Source organism: Babylonia areolata, chromosome 25 (assembly GCF_041734735.1).
Source record: "Babylonia areolata isolate BAREFJ2019XMU chromosome 25, ASM4173473v1, whole genome shotgun sequence".
Classification (NCBI taxonomy): Eukaryota; Metazoa; Mollusca; class Gastropoda; order Neogastropoda; family Buccinidae; genus Babylonia; species Babylonia areolata.
The window spans coordinates 34603972-34616457 of NC_134900.1; the positions used below are offsets into that span (position 1 = coordinate 34603972).

Here is a 12486-nt window from a genome sequence, read left to right on the forward strand (position 1 = left end):
GTAAAGCAAGTCACACACATACACACCATGGGTAAAGCCAGTCACACACATACACACCATGGGTAAAGCCAGTCACACACACACACACCATGGCTAAAGCAAGTCACACACACACACACCATGGGTAAAGCAAGTCACACACACACACACCATGGGTAAAGCCAGTCACACACACACACACCATGGGTAAAGCAAGTCACACACATACACACCATGGGTAAAGCCAGTCACATACATACACACCATGGCTAAAGCAAGTCACACACATACACACCATGGGTAAAGCCAGTCACATACATACACACCATGGCTAAAGCAAGTCACACACACACACCATGGGTAAAGCAAGTCACATAATACACACCATGGGTAAAGCCAGTCACATAATACACACCATGGGTAAAGCCAGTCACACACACACACCATGGGTAAAGCCAGTCACATAATACACACCATGGCAGGGTTCGTCACTAACGGGAGCGCTGAGCGGAACGCTCTGAAAAAACAAATTGCGCTCTGGAAAATTCCTTGACTCAGAGCGCTTGCGCTCTTGATTTTGAAAAGACATAAGCATACACTACTGTATCTAAATTGTTATTCCATTGTCCATCACAAACAAGAGTCAAAAGCGCGATCGTTTTGCATTTACCGAAGTTTGAAAGCCGTCTGTTTACGTTTTGTTAGTTCAACCGGAAGTAGGCCTAGTGAAGTGTGGTCCAAGGAAGAGGAGGCCAAACTTTCAAAAGCGTCAGAAAACTGAGAAGCCGGAAAGTGAGAATGAGAGTGAGGAGAATGGATTAAGTGACTCAAGTATCGAAGAGGAATTGATGTAAACAAGAATTAAAGGTGAGAAATGAATTATGTTTGAGACTTGTTGCTCTATGTTTTTAGTGTGCGCTCTTAGTTTTCAGTTTGCGCTCATCAAAATTCTGAAACTAGAGCGCAGGCGCTCATGTGAAAAAATGTTAATGACGAACCCTGCATGGGTAAAGCAAGTCACACACACACACCATGTGTAAAGCCAGTCACATAATACACACCATGGGTAAAGCAAGTCACACACACACACACACCATGGGTAAAGCAAGTCACACACATACACACCATGGGTAAAGCAAGTCACACACATACACACCATGGCTAAAGCAAGTCACACACACACACACCATGGGTAAAGCAAGTCACATACATACACACCATGGGTAAAGCAAGTCACATACATACACACCATGGGTAAAGCCAGTCACACACACACACCATATTTAAAGCAGTTCACACACACACACACACACACACACACACACACACACACACACACCATGGGTAAAGCCAGTCACACACACACACACACCATGTTTAAAGCAGTTCACACACACACACACACACACACACACACACACACACACACACATACACACACACACACACACACCATGTTTAAAGCAGTTCACACACACACACACACACACACACACACACACACACACACACACCATATTTAAAGCAGTTCACACACACACACACACACACACACACCATGGGTAAAGCCAGTCACACACACACCACCACCACCACAACCATCAATTCAGACCCCAGGCCCTCACCACTGAGGTCAGTCAGTCACACACACACACACACTACAAATGTTCCAGGACTCAAACAGTATATGCAGTCTACTTGTTGACATGCACACACACAATAAAAAACAAACAAAAAAAACTTGTTCATTGTCTGTGTACTGATCGACATGCAAACAGATAAATGAAATACAAATAAACTGAAGCTGAGTAAGTTAAGAAAACACACACACACACACACACACAGATGTAGCAGCACTTCAGGAAAGAACCATCAAGTCCTACGTCTTGGAGACTGTTGTAGAATTGCGTTCAGCCTTATATAAACCCTTCAACCCCCATGGTGGGCTGCTGATGCAGAGACAGCCCAGGTAGGAAAGCTCCTACTGTCAGACTTTGGCAGAAAGAAAGAAAGAAAACCTTTGGAACATGCATGCATGCGCTTGCACACACACACACACACACACACACACACACACACACACACGCTAATGCACACGCATATCCATAGATCCAGGCAGTAGAAGACAGAAGCTGGTACACAGAGAGGTTAATGACTGATCAAATAGTAATGGTGATAAAAGTATTCATACAGCACTGAATGATGCCCAGTGGCAAAATAAAGCCCTTCCACGCCAGTCACTCACAAGCAATGATAACTTGATTCAGAGTGGAGGAAGAACAATGGAATTTGACCATTGTCTTGCAGATGCAATATCGATACTGCTACCGTGTGGCCCAGGCGTACCGGGACAGCCAGATGCGTCAGCAGTACCGAAAATGAGATGCTGTACGTCAACACCTGAGCGTGCACTTTGCTTCTTCTGTAGGGTTTCTCTCTCTCAACGGCCATGCATATTACACACTTTTCTTCGCAGACTGCGTCTTTCGGTGTCTTGAGATAGGTTCCGTGAGGAGAGAACTTATGGCTTGTATTCACCCAGACCTGGGCTGGTTTGCATGAAAATCCAATCTTAGCAGTGCTACATGTGCTTAGCATTGAAAAGGTTCCAAACTGCCTCAGAGTTAACACAGGTGGGCAAATGGAAACACTGGTCTATATGCCCTTAAATGTTTTCTTTGTTGTTTTTTTCTTTTAGATTCTGTATCACTTACAGTTGCAGTATTACTGTACAAAATATGAATTTGGTATGTTTTGAAAATGATGTTTTGATGATGATGATGATTGTTATGGCTTTCTCATGTTTGGATTTTTGTGTGATGTTATGGGACTTAAGTGGACTTAACTTATTTCTAATGTAGAGTGCCCTCATATTTTGATGATGTTTCCAAGTGTATATTCACACTGTTGATTATTATCTTGTCATATGGTCTGGATCAGATTGAAACATGTAAACAACAGTTGCTGTTCATGTTGAATATGTCAAATATGTTTACATTTGAAAAAAAAAAAAAATCTCTGATGTCCTGGGCATTTGACATAGTTGCTTATAGTCCAGCAGACTGTGCAAAGCCCTATCAGGACTGCCCAACTAGATGAAAAATTCAGTCAAAATATATCTTTAAAAAGAAGACAAAACAGTTCACGACGTTAAGGCAAATAAGACTAGGCTGTTCTGATGACAGCCCTTCCACTTGATTTGTCATCCCCATATTAACAGAAATTTGTTGGTTAAACGGATAACTTTTTTTTTTTTTAAACCAACTTCAAAGCATAGAAAACAAGAGAGGCAAGGCCTTCAAGACTCATGATAAATTAAGTCCCCTAGCATTAATTACAGAGTAATTTCCCTTTTTTACTATCTGCATCAAAACTTTTGCAAAATAAATAAAAATTCCATGCTTAGCAAAAGAAGTTCCTGTTTGAACAAAAAATGATAATAATGACTCCTCTTGTTGTTGTGTCAGAATAAGAGGTCAAAGTGCCAAGTTTAGAGAATACAAAAAATATAAATATAACAGTAAATGCAGTTTGCATATAATTAGGCTTCGTTTTTATTTTTTTGTGCCCATCCCAAAGGTGCAATATTGTTTTAAACAAGACGACTGGAACAAGGTTCATAGGGTCCTTTTAAGTCCTTAGGAATTGGATTTTGGTCAAAAGGCCTTTTAAGTGCTTTGATTCAGCAAGTTGGTCCTTTTAACTCATCAGGAGGTCCTTTTAATTTTTGAAAGGTACTGTTAAGTCCTGTTTTATGAAGAGAAAGAGACTTGAGAACGAAACTGAAACACCTTCGACACCAAAACCGCAAGTTGCAAAGCGCGTTGAAAGATGCCGACGCGATCGTCTGAAACTCAGTACTTACTGTAGGAGGATACAGCCTATAGGCCTAGGCCCTAACAGTAGTGCGCTTTCTGCTCGGTGGCAGACGCGAAGCGTGGTACAGTGGCTGTGAGTCACGCCTGCTGTTGCTGCTTTGCTTAGGCCTAGCCTACAGTGACGTGAATTGCAAAGACTAAATACGACAGTCAAATGGGATTAGCTGTTCTTCCGTTTATGAGAGGTAAGTGTCTGCTGTTCTGCATGTCAAATAGATTGGGGTGTACTGTAAAGTCATGTCGGCAAAGGTCCTTTTAAACTGATTTGAGGTCCTTATAAAGTCCTTTAAAGGTCCTTTTTTGGCTTCATGCCCACCACCTGGGAACCCTGTGGAAAGAACTGAATTTTTCCTATTTTTATGCCAAATTTGGTGTCAACTGACAAAGTATTTGCAGAGAAAATGTCAATGTTAAAGTTTACCACACACACACACACACACACACACACACACAGACAGACAACCGAACACCGGGTTAAAACATAGACTCACTTTGTTTACACAAGTGAGTCAAAAATGCATACAAAGGTCATTTAGGCAAATGACACAGGATGGCAGCAGAATCCCAGTTTGGTACATAGCTGTTGGTGTTGAGATCACCCTCTCAGCACCACCACCCACAAAAAAAAAAAAAAAAAACAACCAACAAGCTCATCCTTCCCCTTTTGATTAACAAGCAGAATTTTTCAAGTCTGTTCCTCATATATTTCTTGGCATTTTTACATAGCAATGTCTTTTGTATTTTGTGGCTTTGAAAAAGAAGAGAAAAAAATGATAGAAAATTCCTTCTTGTTTTTTTGGGGGGTTTTGTTGTTGTTGTTTTTTTTTACATGAAATCTAGTGTTATGCGGGTAACTCATTGTCTCAACAATACCTGTGTCTAGCAAATATTGTCTTCATTGATTTTTTTGTTGTAATTTTAGTACCTCTAGTCAGCCCAGCACACACACACAACGGGTGCGGTGATGAAAAAGGACATGAAGACATTTTCTGTAATGTGATGAGTCCTCCTTCTGATGTCAGTGGCATGACAACAAGCCGTCTTAGTGAGTACTGTCATGATTTGCGGTCAGTTGCGCATGTTCTTGTCGTTTGTGTGCATGCTTTTATTTGTCTTTTGTTCGGCACCAAGGTTCCCCACATTTGTGACCAAACAAAATTCCATACTCATTCTAGACGAGACTGGTATTTTTTCTGAACCAAATACAAAACCAAACTGAATAAATTATAAAAAAAAAACAAGAGAGGCAAGGCCTTCAAGACTCACTTGTGATAAATTAAGTCCCCTAGCATTAATTACAGAGTAATTTCCCTTTTTTACTGTCTGCACCTAAACGTTTACAAAATAATTAAAAATTCCATGCTTAGCAAAAGAAGTTCCTGTTTGAACAAAAAATGATAATAATGACTCCTCTTGTTGTTGTGTCAGAATAAGAGGTCAAAGTGCCAAGTTTAGAGAATACAAAAAAAATAAAATATAAATATAACAGTAAATGCAGTTTGCATATAATTAGGCTTCTTTTTTATTTTTTTTGTGCCCATCCGAGAGGTGCAATATTGTTTTAAACAAGATGACTGGAAAGAACTGAATTTTTCCTATTTTTATGCCAAATTTGGTGTCAACTGACAAAGTATTTGCAGAGAAAATGTCAATGTTAAAGTTTACCATGGACACACACACACACACACACAGACAACCAAACACCTTGTTAAAACATAGACTGACTTTGTTTACACAAGTGAGTCAATGATAGTAATAATAATCTGTTCCTCCATTAACAGAAGAGATCAGCAGTATCAATGTTCAGTTTTCATTACATTTTCGTGTAGTGTTTTTGGGTTTGTTTGTTTTTTTATTTGTTTTTGTTGATTTTTTTCTGGTGTTCTGCTTTTCCTAGTGTTTTTTGGGTTGTTGCTTTTTTGTTGTTGTTTTTTCAAATGCATGAAGGTAATTGTTGAACAGTACTGTTCTGTTATTGAACAGTTAAATGTCAAGGGTTTTATTAAAATTCCAAGACTTTTACAAACACTGAAGGGCAAAAACTTCTTTTTTTTCCCCAAAGCTTTCCCAATGCTGGAACTTCCATGACTCTGTGCAAACCCTGGTCCACTTGTCAGATGCACTTTGTTTGTTCAAGGGTGTTTTCTAACTGTATTATTGTAATGAATTCTGTGCATAAAGTTGTGTCAAACACTGCACTTTTTATTCCATGGCATCACGCAGGGAAAACAAAATGAAGGTACTCTCTCTTCTCCACTCCACCCTTTGATTGGTGGTCTGGATGCTGATTTTTTTCGGATGAGATGATGACGGGCGCAATAGCCGAGTGGTCAAAGCGTTGGACTGTCAATCTGAGGGTTCCAGGGTTTTGAATCTTGGTAACGGCGCCTCGTAGGTAAAGGGTGGAGATTTATCCAGTCTCCCAGGTCAACATGTGTGCAGACCTGCTTGTGCCTGAACCACCTTCGTGTGTATACGCAAGCAGAAGATCAAATACACACATTAAAGATCCTGTAATCCATGTCAGCGTTTGGTGGGTTATGGAAACATGAACATACCCAGCATGCCCACCTCTGAAAACGGAGAATGGCTGTCTATGTGGTGGGGTAAAAACGGCCATGCACGTAAAAGCCCACTTTTGTACATACAAGTGAACATGGGAGTTGTAGCCCACGAACAAAGAAGAAGAAGGATGAGATGATAAATTGAGGTTCTGTTTGCAGTATGCATTTAGTAGCCTGTTTTATGTTTTCAGTGTGCACTTAATAACCTGTTTTTGTTTCTGGGATTTTTTTTTTTTTGTTTGTTTTTTTTTTTTATGAAATTCACTAAATATGTGTGCATGATCATGTGTGTGACTGAAGCCTGACTAAATGACACAGGAAATGAATGATAAGTTCCTAAAGGTAGCCTGTCAGTCAGCTCTACACAGGTAAGCAGCATGTTGTGCAAATGTCTCCACATTTGAAAAGTGCTCCGAGTTTGTTACCTCTGACTTTTTCAGCCCTGGAAATGGTTCTCTCATTTTCCACAAGTCTTTTCCAGCCCTGGAAATGGTTCTCTGTTTTCCACAAGACTTTTCCAGACATTAATGAGTGTACAAACCCAGGTGAAAGCAGAAATGCAGCTGACCAAATGTCCAGCGCTGTGACCTACAGAGACTGACACCAAACAACGATGGCTATTCACATTTCTGACCCTCCACTTCATTGTGTGACTGGCAGAGTGAACGTCCATTCCTTGTGAACATGACTCGTTCTATCTTGAGGGGGGAAATTGTGGACATTGCCACAATGGGGATACACCTGGGGACACGTGGAGAAGAAGACCCAAAGGCAAAAATTGCTCTGATTTTGCTTTCCACCACACCTACCTTCTTCATTTCATTCCATTGATTTTTTAGTTTCATTTTGTTGAAAATCATCCACTATTCAATTTACAAACCTTTAGCTATGAAGTCATACTTTTAAGGTGGATATCAGCACATGTCTTTGTATTGTGTAAGATTTTCTTAATTTGTCACATACTTAAAGATGGGCTAACATCAGGACAGGACTCTGTATAAAATTGTTTTCTTGTCCTGTTTATCTGAAACTGCAGTGTGTACTGTTTAAACCAAGATTATAATCATTGCTGACTGTATCTCAGGGAGTATGATGGTGGGCAGTGTGCTTACTCAGCTCTTAAAACTTAAGCTTTGTCATAAATTCCTTCTGAGAAAGAGAGCCAATTGTCAGGCATACAATTTGGGCCAGTGATGATGGTGTTGTATCGATAGACTGTTCTACCGGTGCTTGTTACTTTTTCCCACCTCTATGTCCCTCCATCTTAAGTCCTCACGTAATACTGGATTTCTATTTACTTTTGCTTCAGTAAAACCTTTGAAAGCCATGTCTTCTTATTGTTTTTTTTGTGTGTGTGGTGTGGGGAGCACACATGTGTACACATGTAGTTTATTTATATGATGTGTGCACGTAAGTATAGATCTCTCTGTTCCAGCTCAGTGTGTGTGTGTGTGTTTTACCATTACATGTGCTATTCTGTACCTTGCTCTGTGTGTGTGTGTACATGAATATGTTCATGTGCACAAACATGTATTGGGGGGGGGGGGGGGGGAAGAAAAAAAGATGGAGACTGAGAAAAAGAGTCAGAGGCAGACAGACAATAAAAGACACAGAAAGAGACAGAAAGGAAAAGAGAAGCAGAGTAGAGATGCAGCAGCTATTAATTACGAGCAAACGTTAAGAAAAATATTCGTTCAGCTGTATGAATGCAAACAACTGACACAACAAAGTATGACGGGATTCCACAGCAACTTCATTGTCAAAAAACTCTTCTTTTATTTCCCCCCCTCACTTACTATTTCAAGACCAGAAGTGTTTTGTGACAGGCACATTCAGTGCAGTGAGAGAAGTCTGAAATGTCTCTTTGCCATTAACGAAAGAAACTTGGAGCGTTTTTTTTTGGTTTTTTTTTTTTTTTTTTTTTTTTTTTTTTTTTACTGACATTTGCTAGTGATTGAGATTTGCTTATTTTTTTATGGGCATTCGGGGACATTATGCAGTGAGTGATAACGCCTATGCATAAATATATTTCTCTGAAAAAAATAAGGGCCTCCTTTACAACAATGTTAACACAAATTACGGATTGATTGTATGATTTTTCAGGCAAGCTGGCTGTCTTCAACTGAAATTGAAAGTATGTCAGTTCTAGTTAATTCAGTACCATCTTTAAAATATTTGTATGCAGTAAACATGTAAGTGGCTGGTGTAGTTAATGTCAGTCAGTCTGTTCTGTCCAGATTTTTTTTTTTTTTTAATTAACTGTAGACAAGGAATAAAATGTTATCTTTAAGCCCAAAATAAATGTTCTGGCAATTAATGAACCAGGAACACCCAATAAAATCTTGTGGATCTGGGGGTTAAACAGAATAAACTCTTACCCAGAAATAACAGCTTTATCTGGAAGACTAAAACCTATACCATACTGGTATGGGTGGACAGATTTTTGTCTTGTCTCAATTTCATCCAAATTTGGTACAGTGGTATTGATAAACGAAGTACTTGCAGAGAAAAAAAATGTGTGTGTAAAAGTTAAACATGCACACGCGCGCGCGCGCACACGCACAACCGTGATTCAAGGGAGGGAAATGTAGTGAAAGATTAATTCAACTACCGGGAAGAGTTGTGGTCCTTGCTGGCTGTGCTCAAAAGGCCGTTGACTGGTGAGTGTCGGGTTGTGTACATTTTCTTTTTTCTTTTCTTTTTTATCAAACATTCAACGTGCCGAGCGAACTGTATAATGCTACGCAACACCAGCAGGTCCTCCTTGAAAAGAAAAGAAAAGAATAAATAGATAAGAATAAGGAGCCAATTCCCGACACTGAAACGCATACTGGCAGCCAACGCTTTGTCAGGCATTAAAAAGCCTACAGTAAAACTGACGCGCCTGCTATATGAATGAAGGAAATAAAGTTTAGAAAAGATAACCAAACAGACAAGTAAACAAATGAAAAAGCGTAGAACAAAAAATGCACAAAAGACAAGTTAATAAGAAATCAAATGAAATTAAGACATTAAAAAAAAAAAGGTCCGTCAGTGTTAACGAACGAACACACACACGCACATACACCGGCCGTGACACACACGCGCACATACACCGTGACACACACATACACTACCACGCACACGCACAGTTATAATTCCGCGCGCGTGCACACACACACACACACACACACACACATACTGGCACACAAAGGAGAAATGTTATATTAACCCATGATGTCAGACTGGGGAAAAGAGATACAGCTAGCTAGACTCGGGAACACGGATCGAGATCAAGATGCCAGAAAAGGTGAACCTGAGGTCAGTGGGGTCATATGTCAGGTCTCCATGTGTGTGTGTGTGTGTGTGTGTCAATGTGCGTGTGGCGGGAGAGGGAGGAGTATAGTGTGTGAGGAGGTCACGTGTGTGTGTGAGTTTATATGTGTGTGTGTGTGTGTACGTTAGTTCGTGCGTGTAGGTCACCATATGGTCGACACAAAACAAAAACAAACAAAAAAAGACACGTACCACTTTCTCAGACTGCCGGCAGAGATCATGTCGATGATAAACTTGAATCGGCAGCACATACATACAGCGCTGACTCCACTCAAACTGTCGACTACTATACGTGACAGTCATGTTGGAGAGCCGATTGACCTGTTTCTGTTCTCAAAGACCCTGTTGAGGCACGTATTGTCGCCCCAGCACCTATTGTCGCCGGCGACATTACGTGCAGACTCTCACTGCATGTATTGTCGTCGTCCTGTACATATCGTCGCCTGCGACAATATGTGCAGAGTCTCACTGCACATATATTGTCGTCCTTGTGCAATGATAGTATATGCCACTACCAAAAAAAGAACTGCACAGTCAGAGTGCACTTGGCCAAGTGTCGTGTTGTTCTTATCATAATCGTGAGTTGTTCTTTTTAATGTTTCTGTTGTTGTTGTGTGCATGTGTTCGTGCTGTGCGCGCACGCGCGTATGATATTGTTCAGTGTGTGTTTGTGTGAGTGTATGCGTGAGCGTGTACTTCGTGTGTGTGTTTAGGAGTACATTCGTGTTTATGGTAAAGGGGACTATGTCACGTGGTGGGAGAGGTAGGGGTATATGTGTGTGGGTGTATTTGTGTGAGTGTGCGTGCATGTTTGTGTGTGTGTGTGTTCTGCAAGGTGAAGTTAACAAGATGTCCACCACGTAACAGGCCTGTTTATGACTTCCCTCATCTCAGTCTTTGGTCACGGTGGTATCGTGTGTGCGTGCGCGCGCGCGCGTGTGTGTTTGTGTGTGTGTGTGTGTGTGTGACCAGTTGACAGGTCTGTTTATGACTTCCTGTATCTCTTTGATCATTGCGGCATGCCGGAAGCCGCCTCTGCTTTTCTTTCTCTGCCTATCTGTGTGTGTGTGTGTGTGAGTGTTCCTCCGTACGTGCACAGGTGAAAACAAAGGACGACCACCTTGTAAAAGGTCGCCGAAGATTTTTTTTTTTTTTTTTTTTCATCGTTTCATTTATTATCGAAAATGTGTTCTTGTTTCCAAACTGTAAACTTTTCGATGACTTTTGACGCTTATCAGGTCCTTCAAATATCTTTATTAAAATTATCAGTTTCTCTTCTCAGCTCATCGTGCTAAAATCGGGTGAGTTTCTTTTTTTTCTTTTTTTTTTTTTTTTTTTAACTTTAAACGTTACGTGTGTAATGTATGGCTATTTCTGGTACGACAAGGCTGTGTCAGTTTTTTCTTCTTATTTTTGTTTTCCTCTTCTTTCTTTCTTTCTTTCTTTCTTTTCAGTATGTCAGAATTTCAAAATGCATTCTTACTTTTAAAACCACAGTGTGTTGTATGAAACAGTGATCCCAATTTGTAAATAAGGAGATGTATGAAAAATAAACGAAAGAAATACTGAAAAAAGGCTTTCATAAACGAAAAAAAAAAGAAAATAATGAATAAGTGTGTCACGTCTATAATCAGTGAACAAAAGTATAAAATATGGACAGGACAGGGTTTTCATAGTCTTGGAATTATCAACCTGTAAAATGTCGGTCCGTATCCTGAACTGTCGAGAAAAAAAAAATCATGATGTAAGCAAGCATTCAAACATGTCGGTAAAAGCTTAAGTTGTTATACCACCATCCAAAACTTCAACAGTGTCATAAAAATTTTTAAAAAATCGTTTATGACTATCCCTATCTCTTTGTCCATGGCGGCGTCACTAATTCTTTCTGCGGCGTACGGATGTTTTACACACACACACACACACACACACACCACACACACACACACACACACCACACACACACACTAACACACACACACACACACACACACACTAACACACATTAACACACACACATAAACCCATACACAAACATTGACATATATTCGAATTATGAAATTCACCATTCCACTTACACAAACACCTAAACCCCCCCCCAAGTTGAAATGAAAGGAACAGACCGAGAGAGAGAGAGGAAGGAGAAAGATAAACATGGAAAGAGAGAGAGGAGGGGTGTGGGCTGTGCATCAGAGTTAATGCACAATGGTAATCATAAACAGAAATAAACTGAAACATAAAAGCATGCGATAAAACCACATTAATCTTTAAAATGCATCTTCATCTTCATCTCTCTCTCTCTCTCTCTCTCTCTCTCTCTCTCTCTCTCTCTCTCTCTCTCTCTCTCTCTCTCATACGCACGAACAAAAAACAATTGATCATAGTGATCATCGTAATACAATCATTATTTCTACATTGAATTTTTTTTACTCTAAAAACTGGCGACAATATATGCAGCAATGTCTAAACGTAATGTCGCTGGCGACAGTATGTGCAGGGCGACAATACATGCAGTGAGGTCTGTACATAATGTCGCCGGCGACAATACGTACACGGGCGACAATATGTGCCGCAACAGACCCTGTTAAATGTAGGTTTACACTTTTCTTTTCTTTTCTTTTTTTTTCTCCTTTTTTTCCAACTGTGTAATGAATAACGGTACGTACTTTCTCCTTTGACTTCAGATGAAAAGCTGGCGGGGTTTACGTGTCAGATCTGAAGACATGGTTGTACTGAATAGAGGAGGCAGTATG

General features: G+C 40.2%; 1 protein-coding gene across 1 annotated transcript in view; it reads left to right on the forward strand.

The window, feature by feature from the left end:
- LOC143299877 (uncharacterized) overlaps positions 1–7738 on the forward strand; it is a 50311-nt gene extending 42573 nt beyond the window's left edge. Inside the window, exon 27 of the mRNA XM_076613370.1 lies at positions 2287–7738. Within this exon, the coding sequence (XP_076469485.1) occupies positions 2287–2361 (75 nt within the window). The 3' untranslated portion in view covers positions 2362–7738. The remainder of the gene's footprint in view (positions 1–2286) is intronic.
- The last annotated feature ends 4748 nt before the right edge of the window (positions 7739–12486 follow it).